The 26,152-nt window shown below is 38.2% G+C and overlaps 1 protein-coding gene across 1 annotated transcript in view; it reads right to left on the bottom strand.

Moving 5' to 3' along the window:
* Positions 1-26,152, bottom strand: part of LOC133635050 (fibrillin-2-like) — a 182,531-nt gene that overhangs the window by 141,955 nt on the left and 14,424 nt on the right. Inside the window, exons 2-3 of the mRNA XM_062027782.1 lie at positions 10,087-10,169; positions 9,901-10,002 (exon numbers count right to left, since the gene is read on the bottom strand). Of these exons, the coding sequence (XP_061883766.1) occupies positions 9,901-10,002; positions 10,087-10,169 (185 nt within the window). The remainder of the gene's footprint in view (positions 1-9,900; positions 10,003-10,086; positions 10,170-26,152) is intronic.

Raw genomic sequence — 26,152 nt, 5'->3', positions numbered from 1 at the left:
TGACTATGTTACATATATACTTAAGTAGAAACTAGGACTGTTACATTTATACCTAAGTAGAAACTATGACTATGTTACATGTATACAGTACCTAAGTAGAAACTATGACTATGTTACATATATACCTAAGTAGAAACTATGACTATGTTACATATATATCTAAGTAGAAACTAGGACTATGTTACATATATACCTAAGTAGAAACTATGACTATGTTACATATATACCTAAGTAGAAACTATGACTATGTTACATATATATCTAAGTAGAAACTATGACTATGTTACATATATACTTAAGTAGAAACTAGGACCGTTACATTTATACCTAAGTAGAAACAATGACTATGTTACATATATACAGTACCTAAGTAGAAACTATGACTATGTTACATATATACTTAAGTAGAAACTAGGACTATGTTACATTTATACCTAAGTAGAAACTAAGACTATGTTACATATATACCTAAGTAGAAACTATGACTATGTTACATATATACCTAAGTAGAAACTATGACTATGTTACATATATACCTAAGTAGAAACTATGACTATGTTACATATATACCTAAGTAGAAACTATGACTATGTTACATATATACCTAAGTAGAAACTATGACTATGTTACATATATACCTAAGTAGAAACTATGACTATGTTACATATATACCTAGGCCTTCAGTGATGTCTGACTTCAAAGATTACCTCTCAAAATACCATCATTTATGTCCCCACATGACCATTGCTGGAGAAATAAAGACATTTACGCACTACTGAATATTGAATCACGTCAACAGTGTACAAAACAGGCTATATTTCGGCGCATTTAAAAATCAATAAATCAGCATTTAAAACATACACTATCTTATGTGGCACTGTCAAAATTAAAATGATTGTTAAAAAAACAAAACATATTAAACATGGAAAAAATAAAGAAGTAAAATATTTGAACCCACGTTTTGCTCTTGTTTGTGAGTTAAAAAAGTGAGCACCGATGATTTCTCCGCTGGCCGGGTATGGCCACTTCCTGCTTTTGGCAAATGAAAACTCGTGATTGGATACTCACTTGGTACTGATGAGTGAAAGTCCAATCACAGTCATATTTAACGTAAGGCTACCCGGATGGGCAACTATCGACAACGCGTCATCTGATTGGCTGTAGCGACTGTCTGTCAACCGGCAGAATTCCCACAGCGCTGGCAACAAGCTAGCTGAGTTCTGGTTGGACAAAAGCTCTAACGTGAAAAAGAAGCAAGACTGGAGCCTAATAAGGCATGAAGAGAATAAGATGAATACTTTACGGAAAGTAGATTCAAATGAACTTTTATTCATTTATGATCAGGATTTTGGTTAAGCCAGCAGAGAATGCTTTGCTGGCCCTGACGGCACACACACACACACACACACACACACAACACACACACACACACACACACACACATATATATACATACATGTATATATACATACATGTATATATATATATATATATATATATATATATATATATATATATATATATATATATATATATATATATATATATATATATATATATATATATATATATATATATATATATATATATATATATATATATATATATATATATATACAAAGATGGGGTTTGTCCAAAAAATCACAATAGTACATCCTACCGTCGGTGTGTGAATGGGTGTGAACGTGAGGTATGATGTAAAGTGCTTTGGGTATGGTGCAGGTACAGTGAAGCGCTACATAAAATACACACCATTTACCATTTTACTCTGCAGTGTCAACGTAGCCTCAGATAAAAATCTGATAAAAATCTCATAAAATCAGATTAAAAATTAGTTAAAATTCAGATAAAAATCAGTTAAATATCAGATAAAAATCGGACAAAAATCACGTAAAAATCTGGAAAAAAAACTTGGACAAAAAACAGACAAAAAACAGATTTAAAAAAAAAACAGACTAACGGAGAGAAATCAGAGAGAAATTGGATTTTAAAAAATAGACAAAAATCTGACAAATCACATTTTTTAAAAATGACAAAAATCTGACAAAAATCTGATTTAAAAAAATTGACAAAAATCTTACAAAAATCAGATTTAAAAAAAATTACAAATCTGCCAAAATCTGATTTAAAAAAATGGACAAATCTGACAAAAATCACATTTAAAATTTTTTACAAAAATCTGACAAAAATCACATTTAAAAAAATTGACAAAAATCAGATTTAAAAAAAATGTACAAATCTGACAAAAATCAGATATAAACATTTTGACAAATCCGACAAAAATCAGATGTATTTTTTTTTACAAAAATCTGACAAAAATCAGATTTTAAAAAATTGACAAAAATCTGACAAAAATCAGATTTTAAAAAAATTGACAAAAATCTGACAAAAATCAGATTTTAAAAAATTGACAAAAATCTGACAAAAATCAGATTTTAAAAAAATTGACAAAAAATCTGCCAAAAATCAGATTTTAAATTGTTTTACAAAAATCAGACAAAAATCAGATTTAAAATGTTTTTACAAAAATCTGACAAATCAGATTCACATTTTTTTTTACAGAAATCTGACAAAAAATCAGATTTAAAAAAATAGACAAAAATCTGACAAAAATCAGATTTAAAAAAAATAGACAAAAATCTGACAAAAATCAGATTTTAAAAAATAGACAAAAATCTGACAAAAATTTGACAAAAATAGACAAGAATCAGATTTTATAAAATAGAGAAAAATCTGACAAAAATAGCCAAAAATCAGAGACATGTCCCATATGGGCAAAAAGAAGTGAACATTCTGTAGCCTGAAAGTCCCCATTCAGTCCAATGAATGTTTGTGTTTGATTCTATAAACATCGCACGCAACTTTTTGCCGGCATTTGGCGCGCAGCTTGGCAGACGAGACCCCCGGAGTGTGTGTCGTGTTTTCTTTGTCACAGAAGCCGAGTGGGAGGAGTCAGGCGGCGATGATCTCAGCGCCCAACCTCGCCTGCTCGCACCTCCTCCCAGGTCGCATCCTCCGTAACGCTGACCCCGCCGACCCGTGCCTGGAAAGCCGCACGTGCGCAGCAAAGGAGGGGTGCTTCTCCGGGGGGGTTCGGCGCCCACAATGCACCTCTGTCGCTGACATCTGGGTGCTTTTTACGAGGGGCCGCCAAACACAGGAAGTCCCCGAGCGTTTTGAGTGTGTGTGGAGTTTGTGCGTTTGTGTGCGATGGAAAAGCAAGCAGCTTTATTGTGTGCTGATTACAGACTCGACTGCAGACATTCTGGACTATTCCTTGCAGGACACCATGACCGTACAAAGTACATGGAAAACCACAACCACGCCATCTTCACGCATTACTACACTTTTTTTTACTGGTTGATGGCGCCTTTTTCAGGAAGTTGTTTATGTCGGAGTCGTACTATTTTGTGAACATGTGAACATTATCAATAAAAATGCTCAAAAATATATGTTTTATTTACTTCTTGGTGGGAAGAAAGCGGAAGTATGAAAGCAAGGTTAGGTTGCATGAATGAAAGGAAGTGATCACGTGACACGCTAGCAGCCAATCAGGTGACAGTATCAAGTTTGGTTGATTCTTTGCATGGAGTGAGAAAAGAAAGTCCAAATGAAGAAATTGTGGATAAAAGAGAATTTGGGATTTATTCCCCCAATGTGGTCTGTACATGATGCAAGGCAAGACCGCTAATACCGCACCACGTTAGCCGCGCTCACCCTTTAGAGCACAGCTGTAAATTCCTGCCACTAAACCTGCAGGAAATAGTTCTTCTCAGGTTTCTCGATGTTAACATTTTCACACTTTGCACTATTTTCTTATATATTCCTTATTTCTGCCCCTTCGTTTTTGATTTTACAATTGTTTTCCATGCTTGTGTTGACGTTTCCTTTCTGCCCTGATAGCTGATGGCATTATAATCAGAATAAAAAATAACATTAAAATGAAATAAATCTGAATTTAGGACTAATGTGGTTAAGTATGTATGTTTTTTTTATTTTACTTTTATATTTCTAAAATAATGTAGAACTATTACTAGAGAACAATTGTATGATTGTTGAATGATGCAGACACGTTTGTTACTGGATACTTTTTTAATACGCTTCTGCCTCGGAGTCTTTGTATGTGTATACACAAAAAAAAAAAAACGTACGATTTAGGCGAATAAAGTCATAATAACCAAAAGAAATTTAAAAAATGCGCAAAAAAACAACAAATCTGAATTTAATGTGAATGTGGTTAAGTAGGTATGTTTTTTATTTTACTTTTATATTTCTAAAATAATGTACAAATATTACTAGAGAAAAATTGTATGTCATAATTATCGGTATATATATGTATATTTTTTTTTACAAGTGAACTAGTGGTCCGAATGGTTCATGTTGCAGTAAGTTGAATGATGCGGACACGTTTGTTACTGGATCATTTTTTTTGTATGCTTCTTTATTTGGAGACTTTGTATGTGTATACAAAAAAAATGATTTTAGGCAAATAAAGTCATAATTACCAGGATAAATACAAAAAAAAAATAGAAAAATGTAATCTGAATTTAGTGTTAATGTGGTTAAGTAGGTATGTTTTTTTATTTTACTTTTATATTTCTAAAATAATGTAGGAATATTACTACAGAACTATTGTAAGTCATAATTATCGGTATATATATATATATATATTTTTTACAAGTGAACTAGTGGTCCGAATGGTTCATGTTGCAGTAAGTTGAATGATGCGGACACATTTGTTACTGGATAATTTTTTTTGGTATGCTTTTTTATTTGGAGACTTTGTATAGGTATACAAAAAAAATGATTTTAGGCAAATAAAGTCATAATTACCAGGATAAATACAAAAAAAAAATAGAAAAATGTAATCTGAATTTAGTGTTAATGTGGTTAAGTAGGTATGTTTTTTATTTTACTTTTATAATTCTAAAATAATGTAGAAATATTACTAGAGAACAATTGTATGTCATAATTATCGGTATATATATATATATATATATATATATATATATATATATATATATATATATATATATATATATATATATATATATATATATATATATATATATATATATATATATATATATATATATATATATATATATATATATTTTTTTTTTTTTACAAGTGAACTAGTGGTCCGAATGGTTCATGTTGCAATAAGTTGAATGATGTGGACACGTTTGTTACTGGATCTTTTTTTTTTGTATGCTTTTTTTATTTGGAGACTTTGTATGTGTATACAAAAAAAATTATTTTAGGCAAATAAAGTCATAATTACCAGGATAAATACAAAAAAAAATAGAAACATTTAATATGAATTTAGTGTTAATGTGGTTAAGTAGGTATGTTTTTTATTTTACTTTTATATTTCTAAAATAATGTAGAAATATTACTAGAGAACAATTGTATGTTATAATTATTGGTATATATATATTTTTTTTTTTACAAGTGAACTAGTGGTCCGAATGGTTCGTGTTGCAGTAAGTTGAATGATGCGGACACGTTTGTTACTGGATCTTTTTTTTTTGTATGCTTCTTTATTTGGAGACTTTGTATGTGTATACAAAAAAAATGATTTTAGGCAAATAAAGTCATAATTACCAGGATAAATACAAAAAAAATAGAAAAATGTAATCTGAATTTAGTGTTAATGTGGTTAAGTAGGTATGTTTTTTATTTTACTTTTATATTTCTAAAATAATGTAGGAATATTACTAGAGAACAATTGTATGTCAGAATTATCAGCATACATTTTTTTTCTTTCCCACAAGTGACTTAGGGGTCCGAATAGTTCATGATGCAGTAAGTTGAATGATGCGGACACGTTTGTTACTGGATACTTTTTTAATACGCTTCTGCCTTGGAAACTTTGTATATGTATACAAAAAAACAACGTACGATTTTAGGCAAATAAAGTCATAATTACCAGATTAAACAAAACATTACAATTTAAAAAATATTTTAGAGTTAATATGGTTAAATGGTTATTTTTTATTTATTTAACTTTTACATTTCTAGAGTAGTGTAGAAATATTACTATAGTAAAATTGTATGATGTTAGGTGAATAAGTCATATTACCAGAAAAAAAAAAAAAAATTACAAGGAGAAAAAAAGGGCTAATGTGGTTCAGTAGGTATGTTTTTTATTTTACTTTTATATTTCTAGAATAACAATTGTTGAATGATGCGGACACGTTTGTTACTGGATACTTTTTTTTTTCTTTTCTTTTTTTCTTTTTTAAATACGCTTCTGCGTTGAAACTTTGTACGTGTATACAAAAAAAAAATACTAGAATTTTTTTTTTTCCATAAAAATATATCAATAATTATCGATACAGGGCAACACTTAACACGATACAGCCCCATTTCCCAGGGTGCACTGCCCACGTCAGCCTCACGACAGCTGTTTCTCCACATTGCAGCCAGAATGATTTGATAATTATGGTTATGAGGGTCACAAAGACGACGTGAGACGTTGTTCGGCACAGCTGCTCCTCTGTCAGGGTGACTTATTGCCGCCTGCTTGCCCGCGAGCTGACATCTACTCCGTGTGCACAACACCGTTGGCTGCGCAGAATGTGTGCGCTTAAAACGGCCAAAGGAAGCCCTGCTTTGATAGGCCAAATATCATAAAAACCAAAGAGCTAGAACAAGCTTTTTTTTTCATGATGCAGTTAGTTGAATGATGTGGACACGTTTGTTACTGGATACTTTCTCCTGCGCTTCTGCAATGAAGACTTTATGTGAATAAAAACATTTTTTAACGATTTTATGCAAAAAAACTCATAATTACCAGAATAAATAAAAAAATGCACACACAACAAAAAAAATCTGAATTTAGCGCTAAAATGGCTAAATAGGTATGTTTTTTTAATTTTACTTTTATACTTCTAAAATAATGTAGAAATATTACAAGAGAACAATTGTTTGATTTTAGTCGAAAAAAGTCATGATTATTGATATACATTTTTTTTTTTTTACAAGTGACCTAGTGGTCCCAATAGTTCATGATGCAGTTAGTTGAAGGATGCAGACACGTTTGTTACTAGATACTTTCTCAAATGCGTCTGCAATGAAGACTGTATGTGAATACAAAAAAAAGTCAGATTTTAGGCAAATAAACTCATAATTACCAAAATAAAATAAAAAATGCACACACAAAAAATAAATCTGAATTCAGCGCTAATATGGCTAAATAGGTATTTTTTTCATTTTACTTTTATATTTCTAAAATAATGTAGAAATATTACTATAGAACAATTGTATAGTTTTAGCCAAATAAAGTCATAATTATCAGTATTTTAAGAAATTACAAGTGACCTAGTGGTCCCAAGAGTTCATGATGCAGTAAGTTGAATGATGCGGATACATTTGTTACTGGATACTTTCTGATACGCCTTTGCAATGAAGACTGTATGTGAATACAACATTTTTTTTTACGATTTTAGGTGAATAAAGACATAATTACCAGAATAAATTAAAAAAAATAAAAAATCAGAATTTTGCGCTAATATGGCTAAATAGGTATGTATTTTATTTTACTTTTATATTTCTAAAATAATGTAGAAATATTACTAGAGAACAATTGTTTGATTTTAGCCGAATAAAGTCATGATTATCGATATAAAAAAAAAAAAATTACAAGTGGCCTAGTGGTCCCAAGAGTTCATGATGCAGTGAGTTGAATGATGCGGACACATTTGTTACTGGATACTTTCTGATACGCTTCTGCAATGAAGACTGTATGTGAATACAACATTTTTTTTACGATTTTAGGTGAATAAAGACATAATTACCAGAATAAATAAAAAAATTAAAAAATTAGAATTTTGCGCTAATATGGCTAAATAGGTATGTATTTTATTTTACTTTTATATTTCTAAAATAATGTAGAAATATAACTAGAGAACAATTGTTTGATTTTAGCCGAATAAAGTCATGATTATCGATATAAAAAAAAAAAAATTACAAGTGGCCTAGTGGTCCCAAGAGTTCATGATGCAGTGAGTTGAATGATGCGGACACATTTGTTACTGGATACTTTCTGATACGCTTCTGCAATGAAGACTGTATTTGAATACAAAAAAATTTGAACGATTTTAGGTGAATAAAAACATAATTACCAGAATAAATAAATACAAATAAAAAATATAAAAAATCAGAATTTAGCGCTAATATGGCTAAATAGGTATGTATTTCATTTTAAGTACCAATGATTGTCACACACACACTAGGTGTGGCGAAAACATTCTCTGCATTTGACCCATCACCCTTGATCACCCCCTGGGAGGTGAGGGGAGCAGTGGGCAGAAGTGGGCTGCGCCCGGGAATCATTTTTGGTGATTTAACCCCCAATTCCAACCCTTGATGCTGAGTGCCAAACTTTTATATTTCTAAAATAATGTAGAAATATTACTAGAGAACCCTTGCATAGTTTTAGCCAAATAAAGTCATAATTATCGGCATAAAAAAATTACAAGTGACCTAGTGGTCCCAAGAGTTCATGATGCAATGAGTTGAATGATGCGGACACATTTGTTACTGGATACTTTCTGATACGCTTCTGCAATGAAGACTGTATGTGAATACAACGTTTTTTTTACGATTTTAGGTGAATAAAGACGTAATTATCAGAATAAATTAAAAAAATAAAAAATCAGAATTTTGCGCTAATATGGCTAAATAGGTATGTATTTTATTTTACTTTTATATTTCTAAAATAATGTAGAAATATTACTAGAGAACAATTGCTTGATTTTAGCCAGATAAAGTCATGATTATCGATATAAAAAAAAAAATTACAAGTGGCCTAGTGGTCCCAAGAGTTCATGATGCAGTGAGTTGAATGCTGCGGACACATTTGTTACTGGATACTTTCTGATACGCTTCTGCAATGAAGACTGTATGTGAATACAAAAAAAAAGTAAGATTTTAGGCAAATAAACTCATGATTACAAAAATAAAATAAAAAAAATGCACACAAAAAAATAAATCTGAATTTAGCGCTAATATGGCTAAAAAAGGTATGTTTTTAAATTTGACTTTATATTTCTAAAATAATGTAGAAATATTACTAGAGAACAATTATATAGTTTTAGCCAAATAAAGTCATAATTATCAGTATTTTAAGAAATTACAAGTGACCTAGTAGTCCCAAGAGTTCATGATGCAGTAAGTTGAATGATGCGGATACATTTGTTACTGGATACTTTCTGATACGCCTTTGCAATGAAGACTGTATGTGAATACAAAAAAATGTTTACGATTTTAGGTGAATAAAGACATAATTACCAGAATAAAAAAAAAAAGCACACACAAACAAAAATCTGAATTTAGCGCTAATATGGCTAAATAGGTATGTTATTTTATTTTACTTTAATATTTCTAAAATAATGTAGAAATATTACAAGAAAAAAATTGTTTGATTTTAGCCAAACAAAGTCATGATTATCGATATAGGGCTATATAAATAAACATTGATTGATTGATATAATTTTTTTTTTTTTTACAAGTGACCTAGTGGTCCCAATAGTTCATGATGCAGTGAGTTGAATGATGCGGATACATTTGTTACTGGATACTTTCTGATACGGCTTTGCAATGAAGACTGTATGTGAATACAAAAAAATGTTTACGATTTTAGGCGAATAAAGATATAATTACCAGAATAAATAAAAAAATAAATAAAAATCTGAATTTAGCGCTAATGTGGTTAATTAGGTGTGGTTTTTTTACGTTACATTTCACCTGTTTGCTCTTTTATTCCACTTTTTGAATGTTTTGTTTTTTTTGCAATAGTATTTTAAGAATGTTAAAAAGCGAGCTGAGGACACCCGCCCCAGGGTCTGTGTTTGATGACGCTCCAGTGTGTCAGTGACGAGGATGTGGACTGACCTCCTCCTCCTGCTCCGCAGCTGGAAGAGAGCTGTCCACTGGAGCAGGTACACATGTTGGGTCTGGAACAGAAGCCATCGCCGCAGGAGTTCCTGCAAATGGCTGCCGGGGGCACAGGAGAAGACCACAGGGTCAGACATGGGGCAGCAGGACAACAGACCTCTAGTGTCCGAAGGAAGGACTTACGGACGATACACTGGTTCCCTCCCGGCAGAGTCTTCCATCCGGGACAGCAGTACGAGTGGAAGCGAGAGCCGCACACGTTGGGCCTGGCACACAAGAGCAAAGACAGTCCTGTCAAGCACTGCAAAAACCCCCGCCGGGAGTTGTTTCCCAAAACCAGACCACGACCCCGCTCCCAGTAAACCAAACACACGGATGCAAAGGTCTCCCCGCTGATGGCATTCCCAGCCAGGGAGGAAGACGGGGAGGAGTTCTCTGGCGGAGTCTTCCCAGTCGACAGATGTAACCGTCCTACCAAGCGTTTGATTGGCCGAAACCACAAGCGTCCCGCTTGGGAAAACGGCAAAACCGCATTCGACAAATGACTGGTGTTCTTCACACAGAAAAACACACACCAGGGATTTACGAGCCAATAAGAGAAGCGCTGTTTTTTTTATCATAAACTTGGCGTATTAAAACAAACCCTCGTGCATCGTCCCTACAAGACAATTCCGCAAAGTGTGGTTGTGGTAATGACATCCTCCGAGAGAAACCATGACTGTACTCTTTTGTTTGCGGTCCCCACTTTGTCTTCGCTCTAAACACACATTTTTACAACCTCAGTCCGGTCAGTCGGGATAAAGACTGTTTTAGTAGAGTCATTTCACTCAGGGATCCACTCATACAGTTTATGGACAAAATGGGTAATTTAGGCATGTTCATTTTGGCCCGCGAGGTGTCTTGAGTTTAATAAAGCCCGGGGGATGCCTCTAATCTCACTTTAAATATCTCACAGTATACTTGCCGCCATCTTATGGACAAAATGGGTAATTCAGGTTAATGACCATGAATTGCAACTTTGAAGTAGCCACACCTAGGGATGATGTTTGATAAGAAATTATTGAGTTCGAGCCCATTATCGAATCCTCTTATTGAACCGATTCCTTATCGATTCTCTTATCGAATCCAGATAGGTTGTTGTAAATGGGAAAAAACACACAATATTTGGTTTAACAAAAGCTCACTTTTATTTTATAAGAAAAAAATAAAATAAAATAAATAAATAAATATTAACTGTTGTTGCAGATAGCCGTTTCCTCGTCGTATTTTTTTGTAAAATGAAGCCATGCCTTGAGGCGTTTTTTTCCGGTCCATTGTTGTTGCTGTTTCTGTATCTGCTGCCTAATGACTGAGCTACGTCATTTCCTGGGATGTGCCACAGGGCATTTCCTGTGGGACGGGATTCGTTCCCAGGGATTCGAATAAAAAAACAACTATTTTTCTTTACTATAGTGGCTTCGATAACGGGAACCGGTTCTCAAAAAGGGATTCGAGTCCATTGAATCGGTTCTTTTCTTATCGGACGGTTCTTTTCTTATCTAACAATCGGGAGAACCGGTTTCTAACATCATCCCTAGCCACACCACAGTATTTTGATTGGCCGAAACCACAAGATTCCCGCTTGGGAAAACGGCAAAACCGCACTGACAATTCTGCTCTTCACACAGAAAAACGCACACCAAAGGTTTTACGAGCCAATAAGAGAAGCGCTGTTTTTTTTATCATGAACTTGGCGTATTAAAACAAACCCTCATGCATCGTCCCTACAAGACAATTCCGCAAAGTGTGGTTGTGGTAATGACATCCTCCGAGAGAAACCATGACTGTACTCGTTTGTTTGCGGTCCCCACTTTGTCTGCGCTCTAAACACACATTTTTACAACCTCAGTCCGGTCAGTCGGGATAAAGACTGTTTTAGTAGAGTCATTTCACTCAGGGATCCACTCATACAGTTTATGGACAAAATGGGTAATTTAGGCATGTTCATTTTGGCCCGCGAGGTGTCTTGAGTTTAATAAAGCCCGGGGGATGCCTCTAATCTCACTTTAAATATCTGACAGTATACTTGCCGCCATCTTATGGACAAAATGGGTAATTCAGGTTAATGACCATGAATTGCAACTTTGAAGTAGCCACACCTAGGGGTGATGTTTGATAAGAAATTATTGAGTTCGAGCCCATTATCGAATCCTCTTATCGAACCGATTCCTTATCGATTCTCTTATCGAATCCAGATAGGTTGTTGTATATGGGAAAAAACACACAATATTTGGTTTAACAAAAGCTCACTTTTATTTTATAAGAAAAAAAAATAAATAAATAAATAAATAAATATTAACTGTTGTTGCAAATAGCCTTTTCCTCGTCGTATTTTTTTGTAAAATGAAGCCATGCCTTGAGGCGTTTTTTTCCGGTCCATTGTTGTTGCTGTTTCTGTATCTGCTGCCTAATGACTGAGCTACGTCATTTCCTGGGATGTGCCACAGGGCATTTCCTGTGGGACGGGATTCGTTCCCAGGGATTCGAATAAAAAAACAACTCTTTTTCTTTACTATAGTGGCCTCGATAACGGGAACCGGTTCTCAAAAAGGGATTCGAGTCCATGGAATCGGTTCTTTTCTTATCAAACGGTTCTTTTCTTATCGAACAACCGGGAGAACCGGTTTCGAACATCATCCCTAGCCACACCACAGTATTTTGATTGGCCGAAACCACAAGATTCCCGCTTGGGAAAACGGCAAAACCGCATTGACAATTCGGTTCTTCACACAGAAAAACGCACACCAAAGGTTTTACGAGCCAATAAGAGAAGCGCTGTTTTTTTTTATCATAAACTTGGCGTATTAAAACAAACCCTCATGCATCGTCCCTACAAGACAATTCCGCAAAGTGTGGTTGTGGTAATGACATCCTCCGAGAGAAACCATGACTGTACTCGTTTGTTTGCGGTCCCCACTTCGTCTTCGCTCTAAACACACATTTTTACGACGGCAGTCCGGTCAGTCGGGATAAAGACTGTTTTAGTAGAGTCATTTCACTCAGGGATCCACTCATACAGTTTATGGACAAAATGGGTAATTTAGGCATGTTCATTTTGGCCCGCGAGGTGTCTTGAGTTTAATAAAGCCCGGGGGATGCCTCTAATCTCACTTTAAATATCTGACAGTATACTTGCCGCCATCTTATGGACAAAATGGGTAATTCAGGTTAATGACCATGAATTGCAACTTTGAAGTAGCCACACCTAGGGATGATGTTTGATAAGAAATGATTAAGTTCGAGCCCATTATCGAATCCTCTTATCGAACCGATTCCTTATCGAGTCTCTTATCGAATCCAGATAGGTTGTTGTATATGGAAAAAAACACACAATATTTGGTTTAACAAAAGCTCACTTTTATTTTATAAGAACAAAATAAAATAAAATAAATAAATAAATATTGACTGTTGTTGCAGATAGCCGTTTCCCCGTCGTATTTTTTTGTAAAATGAAGCCATGCCTTGAGGCGTTTTTTTCCGGTCCATTGTTGTTGCTGTTTCTGTATCTGCCGCCTAATGACTGAGCTACATCATTTCCTGGGATGTGCCACAGGGCATTTCCTGTGGGACGGAATTCGTTCCCAGGGATTCAAATAAAAAAACAACTCTTTTTCTTTACTATAGTGGCCTCGATAACGGGAACCGGTTCTCAAAAAGGGATTCGAGTCCATTGAATCGGTTCTTTTCTTATCGAACGGTTCTTTTCTTATCGAACAACCGGGAGAACCGGTTTCGAACATCATCCCTAGCCACACCACAGTATTTTGATTGGCCGAAACCACAAGATTCCCGCATGGGAAAACGGCAAAACCGCATTGACAATTCTGTTCGTCACACAGAAAAACGCACACCAAAGGTTTTACGAGCCAATAAGAGAAGCACTGTTTTTTTTATCATGAACTTGGCGTATTAAAACAAACCCTCATGCATCGTCCCTACAAGACAATTCCGCAAAGTGTGGTTGTGGTAATGACATCCTCCGAGAGAAACCATGACTGTACTCTTTTGTTTGCGGTCCCCACTTTGTCTTCGCTCTAAACACACATTTTTACAACCTCAGTCCGGTCAGTCGGGATAAAGACTGTTTTAGTAGAGTCATTTCACTCAGGGATCCACTCATACAGTTTATGGACAAAATGGGTAATTTAGGCATGTTCATTTTGGCCCGCGAGGTGTCTTGAGTTTAATAAAGCCCGGGGGATGCCTCTAATCTCACTTTAAATATCTGACAGTATACTTGCCGCCATCTTATGGACAAAATGGGTAATTCAGGTTAATGACCATGAATTGCAACTTTGAAGTAGCCACACCTAGGGGTGATGTTTGATAAGAAATGATTAAGTTCGAGCCCATTATCGAATCCTCTTATCGAACCGATTCCTTATCGAGTCTCTTATCGAATCCAGATAGGTTGTTGTATATGGAAAAAAACACACAATATTGGGTTTAACAAAAGCTCACTTTTATTTTATAAGAACAAAATAAAATAAAATAAATAAATAAATATTTAATGTTGTTGCAGATAGCCGTTTCCCCGTCGTATTTTTTTGTAAAATGAAGCCATGCCTTGAGGCGTTTTTTTCCGGTCCATTGTTGTTGCTGTTTCTGTATCTGCTGCCTAATGACTGAGCTACGTCATTTCCTGGGATGTGCCACAGGGCATTTCCTGTGGGACGGGATTCGTTCACAGGGATTCGAATAAAAAAACAACTCTTTCTCTTTACTATAGTGGCCTCGATAACGGGAACCGGTTCTCAAAAAGGGATTTGAGTCCATGGAATCGGTTCTTTTCTTATCGAACGGTTCTTTTCTTATCGAACAACCGGGAGAACCGGTTTCGAACATCATCCCTAGCCACACCACAGTATTTTGATTGGCCGAAACCACAAGATTCCCGCTTGGGAAAACGGCAAAACCGCATTGACAATTCGGTTCTTCACACAGAAAAACGCACACCAAAAGGTTTTACGAGCCAATAAGAGAAGCGCTGTTTTTTTATCATGAGCTTGGTGTATTAAATCAAACCCTCATGCATCGTCCCTACAAGACAATTCCACAAAATGTGGTTGTGGTAATGTCATCCTCCGAGAGAAACCATGACAGTGGTCATTTGTGTTCGGTCCCCACTTCGTCTCCGCTCTAAACACACATTTTTACAACCGCAAAAAAAAAAAAAGGCTCTTTTAGTAGAGTCACTCATACATCGTATGGACAAAATGGGCAATTCAGGTTAATGACCATGAATTGCACTTTGAAGTAGCCACACCACAGCATTCTTATATATGACCCGACCCAAGCAACCTCTCATGGCGCAAAAAAAACAAAAACAAAAGTCGACACACCTGCTCACCGAACATTAAAAAAATGTCCAAACACTATACATGATTTAAAAATACACCCATTTAAATCCCCTGCAATGCATGATGGGAAAAATGCAAGACCCTTTCCCCACACTTATCCATTTTTGGCACATATTAGCTGCTTGATATTTCTGATTGACGACTAAACTTTAAGGAAATTGTCACGGAAGTAAACAAGGTATGAGTCCAACTTTCACAAACTCTTAATATCCAATTATATTAATTATTAATTAAATATACCCATTATATATACAAAACCCAAAAAGCAGTGAAGTTGTCACGTTGTGTAAATGGTAAATAAAAAGAGAATACAATGATTTGCAAATCCTTTTGAACTTATATTCAATTGAATAGACTGCAAAGACAAGATGTTGGAACTGGAGAACTTTGTTATTTTTTGCAAATATTAGCTCATTTGGAATTTGATGCCTGCAACATGTTTCAAAAAAGCTGGCACAAGTGGCAAGAAAGACTGAGAAAGTTGAGGAATGCTCATCCAGCACTTATTTGGAACATCCCACAGGTGAACAGGCTAACTGGGAACAGGTGGGTGCCATGATTGGCTATAAAAGCAGCTGCCATGAAATGCTCAGTCGTTCACAAACAAGGACGGGGCGAGGGTCACCACTTTGTCAACAAATGCCTAAGCAAATTGTTTAAGAACAACATTTCTCAACCAGCTATTGCAAGGAATTTAGGGATTTCACCATCTACAGTCCGTAATATCATCAAAAGGTTCAGAGAATCTGGAGAAATCACTGCACGTAAGCGGCAAGGCCGAAAACCAACATTGAATACCCGTGACCTTCGATCCCTCAGGCGGTACTGCATCAAAAAGCGACATCGGTGTGTAAAGGATATCACCACATGGGCTCAGGAACACTTCCAAAAACCACTGTCAGTAACTACAGTTTGTCGCTACATCTGCAAGTGCAAGTTACAACTCTACTATGCAAAGCGAAAGCCATTTATCAACAACACCCAGACACACTTTGCTCATCTAAGAGCTCAATGGTGCAAAGTGGAAAAGTGTTCTGTGGTCTGACGAGTCCACATTGCAAATTGGTTTTTGGAAACTGTGGACGTCATGTCCTCTGGAACAAAGAGAAAAAGAACCATCCAGATTGTTCTAGGCGCAAAGTGGAAAAGCCAGCATGTGTGATGGTATGGGGGTGTATTAGTGCCCAAGACATGGGTAACTTACACATCTGTGAAGGCACCATTAATGCTGAAAGGTACATACAGGTTTTGGAGCAACATATGTTGCCATCCAAGCAACGTCTTTTTCATGGACGCCCCTGCTTATTTCAGCAAGACAATGCAGGTACTAGACTGGCCTGCCTGTAGTCCAGACCTGTCTCCCATTGAAAATGTGTGGAGCATTATGAAGTGTCAAATACCACAACCGAGACCCCCGGACTGTTGAACTACTTAAGCTGTACATCAAGCAAGAATGGGAAATAATCCAAAAATGAATCTCCTCAGTTCCCAAACCTTTACTGAGTGTTGTTAAAAGATGTCGATTACGTGTCTATCGTGATAGACACTGATATCGTTTTGACTTCGGAAATACTTTGCCAAAAAATGTCAAGTGACCACTTTGTGAAAATTCCGTTGTTCAACAAACACTTCCAGATGAGTCAGCTTCTGTGAAAGACTGTCCAGAACTTAAGAGGGTTCTGACCTGGATCAGTTTTTACTGGCTCAGCGAAACACACATACGATATTGTTACTTCGGCCCAGATATGAGACCACGACCGGCTTGAACCGGAAACAGAAGTCCGCCTTCTCCTGTCAGCAGGGACTTGACATCTGTGTTTGGAAGCAGAAACAAGGAGTTGAGCAGATGGAACAGAAGGTAAGAGAAACAGGTGGACATGCAAAGCAGGAATTTGCACAGGCGGGGGGGGAGGACCAGGACCAGGACTGAGACCGGCTGCAACATGGCCGTGGTGGAAAGTGTGAAGGGTGACAAGGGAAAGGGGACTTGGGTCGGGTCGGGGCGTGGGGGAAGCAAAACAGGTTTATGTTGAGAAGAGGAGGAAGTGGAAAACTGAGATACGGAGAGGAGAGTCCTGGTGCGGGCTCGGGTTTCTGGGGCGCAAAGCAAAACAGACTTTTAGGGTCCGAAAACACCTCAGCAATGCGCACGTTGAGCCGTCGGCATTCCGCCGCTTAATGAGCCGCTGATTTATTCCCTGCTCTGTTTGTCCAGAGAGCTGAAAGCAGTCCGCCGGTGCAGACCGGGAGGATGTTAATATACCACGGATTAGACGGGCCTGACCCTCAGCTCTTCTGCTCTGTTATTCTTCCTCCGCCTCGCCGTCCACGTCCTTCCTGCCGCTCGGCGCGAGCATTAGGAGGTTACAATTGAAGACAGACGTACAGAAAATGATTTTTTTTTAAAAGTTTAAGCCGCAGGGGTTTTCCTCGATATTGCAACGTCCCCCTGTTCTTAGGGCTAAGGGAGATTAACTCTCGTGCGTCCATGTTGCGACCTTTCAAGCTGCCCGCCGGCCCGTAAATCGCTCGTTAACTGCCGCTAATGGGCATGAAAGGAAAATGGCGGGTGTCCAAACTACGGCCCGCCCACGTCCTAAATTTGGCTGGCTAAACGTCATGATTTGTATAAGGAATTTTGCCCGCAGGGAGTCTGTATTCATTTAAAAAAAAACAGCCTTTGGTGCGACTATTTTGTGGTCCACGCAATGCAAACAACCTTCCCTAGGTCAAAATGTAAAAAATGTTAAAAGACAGCCTTTGGCGCGACTATTTGATGTAAACAACCTTCCCTAGTCATGGTGCAGAATTAAAACAATCCAACCAACACACATGGTCACGCATAACACAACCTGCTTGCTTAGCTGTGTGGATATTATAAAAAATGTCAAAATGTAGAATATGTTAAAAAAAAAAACAGCCTTTAGTACGACTATTTGATGCAAACAACCTTCCCTAGTCATGGTGCAGAATTAAAACAATCCAACCAACACACATGGTCACACATAACACAACCTGCTCACCTAGCTGTGTGGATATTATAAAAAAATGTCAAAATGTAAAAAATGTTTAAAAAAAAACAGCCTTTGGTGCGACTATTTGATGCAAACAACCTTCCCTAGTCATGGTGCAAAATTTAAAAAATTCCAACCAACACACATGGTCACACATAACACAACCTGCTCACTTAGCTGTGTGGATATTATAAAAAATGTCAAAATGTAAAATATGTTTAAAAAAACAGCCTTTGGTACGACTATTTGATGCAAACAACCTTCCCTAGTCATGGTGCAAAATTTAAAAAAATTCCAACCAACACACATGGTCACGCATAACACAACCTGCTCACTTAGCTGTGTGGATATTATAAAAACTGTCAAAATGTAAAAAATGTTAAAAAAAACAGCCTTTGGTGCGACTATTTGATGCAAACAACCTTCCCTAGTTATGGTGCAAAATTAAAAAAAAATCCAACCAACACACATGGTCACACATAACACAACCTGCTCACTTAGCTGTGTGGATATTATAAAAAATGTCAAAATGTAAAATTTTATTTTTTTTAAACAGCCTTTGGTGCGACTATTTGATGCAAACAACCTTCCCTAGTCATGGTGCAGAATTAAAACAATCCAACCAACACACATGGTCACGCATAACACAACCTGCTCACTTAGCTGTGTGGATATTATAAAAAATGTCAAAATGTAAAATATGTTAAAAAAAAAACAGCCTTTGGTACGACTATTTGATGCAAACAACCTTCCCTAGTCATGGTGCAAAATTAAAAAAAATTCCAACCAACACACATGGTCACACATAACACAACCTGCTCACTTAGCTGTGTGGATATTATAAAAAATGTCAAAATGTAAAATATGTTTAAAAAAAAACAGCCTTTGGTACGACTATTTGATGCAAACAACCTTCCCTAGTCATGGTGCAAAATAAAAAAAAATTCCAACCAACACACATGGTCACACATAACACAACCTGTTCACCTAGCTGTGTGGATATTATAAAAAATGTCAAAATGTAAATTTTTTTTTAAAAAACAGCCTTTGGTGCGACTATTTGATGCAAACAACCTTCCCTAGTCATGGTGCAGAATTTAAAAAATCCAACCAACACACATAGTCACGCATAACACAACCTGCTCACTTAGCTGTGAGCAGGATTCAAGTAATTCAGGTCAATAACCTTAAATTATGCTCTGATTGCATTCACTTATATGACCCAATGCAAACAACCTTCCCTAGTCACGGTGAAAAAAAATAAAAAAATCCAACCAACACACATGGTCACGCATAACACAACCTGCTCACTTAGCTGTGAGCAGGTTGCAAGTAATTCAGGTCAATGACCTTAGATTGTGCTCTGATTGCATTCACTTATACGACCCAATGCAAACAACCCTCCCTAGTCATGGTGCAAAAAAAAAAAAAAATCCAACCAACACACATGGTCACGCATAACACAACCTGCTCACTTAGCTGTGAGCAGATTGCAAGTAATTCAGGTGAATTACCTTAAATTATGCTCTGATTGCATTTACTTATATGGCCCAATGCAAACCACCTTCCTTAGTCATGGTGCAAATTTTTTTAAAAATACAACCAACACCAATGGTCACACATAACACAACCTGCTCACTTAGCTGTGAGCAGGTTGCAAGTAATTCAGGTCAATGACCTTAAATTATGCTCTGATTGCATTTACTTATATGACCCAATGCAGACAACCTTCCCTAGTCATGGTGCAAAATAAAAATAAAAAATACAACCAACACACATGGTCACACATAACACAACCGGCTCACTTAGCTGTGAGCAGGTTGCAAGTAATTCAGGTCAATGACCTTAAATTATGCTCTGATTGCATTTACTTATATGACCCAATGCAAACAACCTTCCCTAGTCATGGTGAAAAATAAAAATTAAAAATCCAACCAACACACATGGTCACGCATAACGCAACCTGTTCACTTAGCTGTGAGCAGGTTGCAAGTAATTCAGGTCAATTACCTTAAATTATGCTCTGAATGCATTTACTTATACGACCCAATGCAAACAACCTTCCCTAGTCATGGTGCAAAATTTAAAAGAAGATGGATGGATGGATGGATGGATGGATGGATTGCAGAAAGGTTGCATCCGTGTACACTTCGCGTCCTGTCATTTCCCGAAATTCTTTGCGTGCTCAACTCTGAAAATCATTTCCAACACGGAGACGCCATGCGGGGCGAAAAGAGCCACCTTAAAATGTAAGTATAGTTGTATTTATTCATTTAAAAGAGCTAAAAGAAGACACGTCAAGTGATATACATTTGTGTCAAAATACGAGAACTCCATCCATCCATCCATCCATCTTCTTCCGCTTATCCGAGGCCGGGTCGCGGGGGCAGCAGCCTAAGCAGAGAAGCCCAGACTTCCCTCTCCCCAGCCACTTTTCCCAGCTCCTCCCGGGGGATCCCGATGCGTTCCCAGCCCAGCCGGGAGACATAGTCTTCCCAACGTGTCCTGGGTCTTCCCCGTGGCCTCCTGCCGGTCGGACGTGCCCTAAACACCTCCCTAGGGAGGCGTTCGGGTGGCATCCTGAGCAGATGCCCGAACCACCTCATCTGGCTCCTCTCAATGTCCCACTCCAACAAGCATAAAAATTCGGAATAACAGCTTTAGAACGCTTGTCAACACGTGACACATCTCCATGACAACCGTCTCCCGTGATCAGGTAAAATCAGACTTGGGCGGTGCCGGTAGCTCTTAGCCACTTCCTCTGGAATAAGGTAAAGGACCAAGAGAACACAAAAAAAACTATTCGACATTCTTCTCTTCAATTCGTCGACTGAGCAGCAGATACGTGACGTAGATGTAAGGGCGGGGACAACTGACGTGACCAGGAAGTGTCCCGCAGGCTAGACTGTCCCAATGAATACCAATCCAGCCGCAGCTGGAGGACTCTCGCCAGGACCCACACTTTGTCGACTCCATGGTCTGGGTCCTTGGAAGGATGCAGCCCCCGAATTGAAACACAGCTATTGTGTCTGTCAGTTAGCTAATTATGATTAACTATCAAAGCAACAACTACGATGGGCTGCAAACGTATGTACAGTAGGTACGGAAGGTAAGTATTCAGAGCCTTTGCTAAGTACTGACTGAGTAAGGCACCTTTTGAGCGAGTACAACCATGAGTCTTCTTGGGAATGATGCTACATGTTTTTCATACCTGGATTTGGGGATCCTCTTTCTTCCTTGCAGGCTGGCTGGGCCAGTCAAGAATGGTCACAGAGTTGTCCCGCAGCCACTCCTTTGTAGTTTTAGCTGCATGCTTGGGGTCATGGTCTTATTGGAAGGTGAACCTTTGGCCCAGTCTGAGGTCCTGAGCACTCTGGAAGAGGTTTTCTTTTAAGATATCTTTGTACTTGGCCGCATTCATCGTTCCTTCAATTGTAACCAGTCGTCTTGTCCCTGCGGCTTAAAGACACCCCCATAGCATGATGCTGCCACCACCATGTTTCAGTGTTGGGATTGTAGTTCAGTCTTGGTCTCATCAGACCAGACAATCTTATTTCTCATAGTCGGGGAGTCCTTCATGTGTTTTTTGCCAAACTCCATGCAGACTTTGTCTTGGACTGAGGAGGGACTTCCGTTGGACTTCTGGTAGAAGGCTGCGGCGATAGTTGACTTTGTGGAACTTTCTCCCATCTCCCGACTGCATCTCTGGAACTCAGCCCCAGTGATCTTTGGGTTCTTCAAGGTTCTTCTCCCACCATTGCTCAGTTTGGCCAGACGGCCAGGTCTAAGAAGATTTGTGGTCATCCCAAACTTCCATCCACCCATCCATTTTCTACCGCTTATTCCCTTCAGGGTCGCGGGGGGCGCTGGAGCCTATCTCAGCTACAATCGGGCGGAAGGCGGGGTCCACCCTGGACAAGTCGCCACCTCATCGCAACATCCCAAACTTGTTCCAGGTAAGGATTCTGTAGGCCACTTTGCTCTTAGGAACCTTGAGTGCTGCAGAAATTATCTTGTAACCTCGGCCAGATCTGTGCCTTGCTACCATTCTGTCTCTGAGCTCCTGGGCAGTTCCTTGGACCTTGTGATTGTCATTGGCTCTGACATGCACTGTAGGCTGTCAGGACCTACTTCCCCCTTGCTCCTGCGCAACATTCAAGTGAGTTTCCCAACATCACAAAGTGCAACACGGACACGACCTGAGGGTCCGTCCCAACAAGCTGGAATCCACTGGGTCGAGGGTCAAAGCAGTCCGCCTGAATCGTCCTATTCAACCAGAAAGAACCATAGACGGTCTTTTTTCATCAAGACAAAGCAGACCAGAAGGTCGGGTGTCTGTGTACCTTGTGTCTCGATGTGTGTGTCAGTGGCTTGGTCAAAGGTCTAAGGTCATGGGCCTGGTATTTGAAGCAGGTTAAGCCTCATGTAACAACACCTGGGTTTGTTGGCCTACTATCAGACGATGCTTTAGGAAGGTTGGGAAAACTACCCACAAGACATTGAACACAGGGGAAGTACCAAAGTAGGTTGGTTTTTGACCGAATCGAATGAAAAACTGAGTAATTTTCCAATAAAAGATCATGTAAATCCTATTAAGGTGTTCGAGACATTCACAAATGTTTGAATCCAAAAGTGTTTCTCACCTTCTTTATCAAAGTGCTGGCACTTTCTGTGGCCACATGGTGGATTGTTTGGCAGCACGGAGACAATCACCAGGGTGTGAATGTTTGATTTGAGACCCGATTTCACGGATTGACCTAGTTTGTTACGGCTGTACTACGACCATGGCCGTATGCGAAGACAAAGAAAATCTAGGTACAAATCTTCACCGAAAACCGAATCACGCCAAAAGTGGGGCGTGAGAAAACAGAGGTATGGATGGCACGTTAGTACAGATGCGCGGCCACCGATCAGTACCGGCCCATTTCTGTGAAAAAGTACGTATTTTGCCAATGCCAATAATGCCGATCACATAAAGTTAGAGTTAAAGTCCCAACGATAGTCACACACACAGTTGGTGTGGTGAAATGATCCTCTGCATTTGACCCATCACCATGTTCACCCCCTGGGAGGTGAGGGGAGCAGTGAGCAGCAGCGGTGGCCGGGCTCAGGAATCTCTACATACATATTTTTGGGTTGTTTTAAACATTCTAGAAGTGATAACTAATCATGTTTTTACTCTAGCCTTTAAATAGACCCCCCCTTTTAGACCAGTTGATCTGTCGTTTCTTTTCTGCTCTGCCCCCCTCTCCTTCGTGGAGGGGGGGGCACAGGTTCGGTGGCCACGGATGAAGCGCTGGCTGTCCAAAGTCGGGACCCAAGGTGGACCGCTCATCTGTGCATCGGTTGGGGACTCTCACTATTATGTTAGATCCACTATGGACTGGACTCTCACTATTATGTTAGATCCACTATGGACTGGACTCTCACACTATTATGTTAGATCCACTATGGACTGGACTCTCACTATTATGTTAGATCCACTATGGACTGGACTCTCACTATTATGTTAGATCCACTATGGACTGGACTCTCACTATTATGTTAGATCCACTATGGACTGGACTCTCACTATTATGTTAGATCCACTATGGACTGGACTCTCACTATTATGTTAGATCCACTATGGACTGGACTCTCACTATTATGTTAGATCCACTATGGACTGGACTCTCACACTATTATGTTCGATCCACTATGGACTGGACTCTCATAATATTATGTTAGATCCACTATGGACTGGACTCTCACTATTATGTTAGATCCACTATGGACTGGACTCTCACTATTATGTTAGATCCACTATGGACTGGACTCTCACACTATTATGTTCGATCCACTATGGACTGGACTCTCATAATATTATGTTAGATCCACTATGGACTGGACTCTCACTATTATGTTAGATCCACTATGGACTGGACTCTCTGGACTGGAGCTATACCGCCCCACTATATCGGGGCGGTATAGCTCGGTTGGTAGAGTGGCCGTGCCAGCAACTTGAGGGTTGCAGGTTCGATCCCCGCTTCCGCCATCCTAGTCACTGCTGTCGTGTCCTTGGGCAAGACACTTCACCTACCTGCTCCCAGTGCCACCCACACTGGTTTAAATGTAACTTAGATATTGGGTTTCGCAATGTAAAGCGCTTTGAGTCACTTGAGAAAAAGCGCTATGTAAATGTAATTCACTTCACACTTCACTTCACTATGGACTGGACTCTCACACTATTATGTTAGATCCACTATCCACCAATTATTATTATTAAATTCTTACTATTATTTATTTATTTATTTTTATTGTGATTACTTATGGAGTTTATTGTGGAAAAAATTGTGAACAGGAAGTGAACAAAAAGTTTTGCAACTGTTATGTAAAGAAAGGGGGTAGGATTAAATAAGCTCTGCTTCTTCCTACTCCTTTTCGAACATGTTGAAAAGAAACTGGAAATTGTGATGTATCATGTTGTATGCTTGCATGTTCGAAATAAACTCAAAACTCAAACTCAAACTCAAACTCAAACTATGGACTGGACTCTCATAATATTATGTTAGATCCACTATGGACTGGACTCTCATAATATTATGTTAGATCCACTATGGACTGGACTCTCACTATTATGTTAGATCCACTATGGACTGGACTCTCACACTATTATGTTAGATCCACTATGGACTGGACTCTCACTATTGTGTTAGATCCACTATGGACTGGACTCTCACACTATTATGTTAGATCCACTATGGACTGGACTCTCACACTATTATGTTAGATCCACTATGGACTGGACTCTCATAATATTATGTTAGATCCACTATGGACTGGACTCTCATAATATTATGTTAGATCCACTATGGACTGGACTCTCACTATTATGTTAGATCCACTATGGACTGGACTCTCACACTATTATGTTAGATCCACTATGGACTGGACTCTCACACTATTATGTTAGATCCACTATGGACTGGACTCTCATAATATTATGTTAGATCCACTATGGACTGGACTCTCATAATATTATGTTAGATCCACTATGGACTGGACTCTCACTATTATGTTAGATCCACTATGGACTGGACTCTCACACTATTATGTTAGATCCACTATGGACTGGACTCTTACTATTGTGTTAGATCCACTATGGACTGGACTCTCACACTATTATGTTAGATCCACTATGGACTGGACTCTCACTATTATGTTAGATCCACTATGGACTGGACTCTCACACTATTATGTTAGATCCACTATGGACTTGACTCTCACTATTATGTTAGATCCACTATGGACTGGACTCTCACTATTGTGTTAGATCCACTATGGACTGGACTCTCACACTATTATGTTAGATCCACTATGGACTGGACTCTCACACTATTATGTTCGATCCACTATGGACTGGACTCTCATAATATTATGTTAGATCCACTATGGACTGGACTCTCACTATTATGTTAGATCCACTATGGACTGGACTCTCACACTATTATGTTAGATCCACTATGGACTGGACTCTCACACTATTATGTTAGATCCACTATGGACTGGACTCTCACTATTATGTTAGATCCACTATGGACTGAACTGTCACAATATTATGTTAGATCCACTATGGACTGGACTCTCACTATTATGTTAGATCCACTATGGACTGGACTCTCACACTATTATGTTAGATCCACTATGGACTGGACTCTCACACTATTATGTTAGATCCACTATGGACTGGACTCTCACTATTATGTTAGATCCACTATGGACTGAACTGTCACAATATTATGTTAGATCCACTATGGACTGGACTCTCACTATTATGTTAGATCCACTATGGACTGG

This window comes from Entelurus aequoreus, linkage group LG19, assembly GCF_033978785.1.
Source record: "Entelurus aequoreus isolate RoL-2023_Sb linkage group LG19, RoL_Eaeq_v1.1, whole genome shotgun sequence".
NCBI classification, from domain to species: Eukaryota; Metazoa; Chordata; class Actinopteri; order Syngnathiformes; family Syngnathidae; genus Entelurus; species Entelurus aequoreus.
Note: the sequence above shows the minus strand (reverse complement) of the source record. Positions and strands in the feature narration are given on the sequence as shown.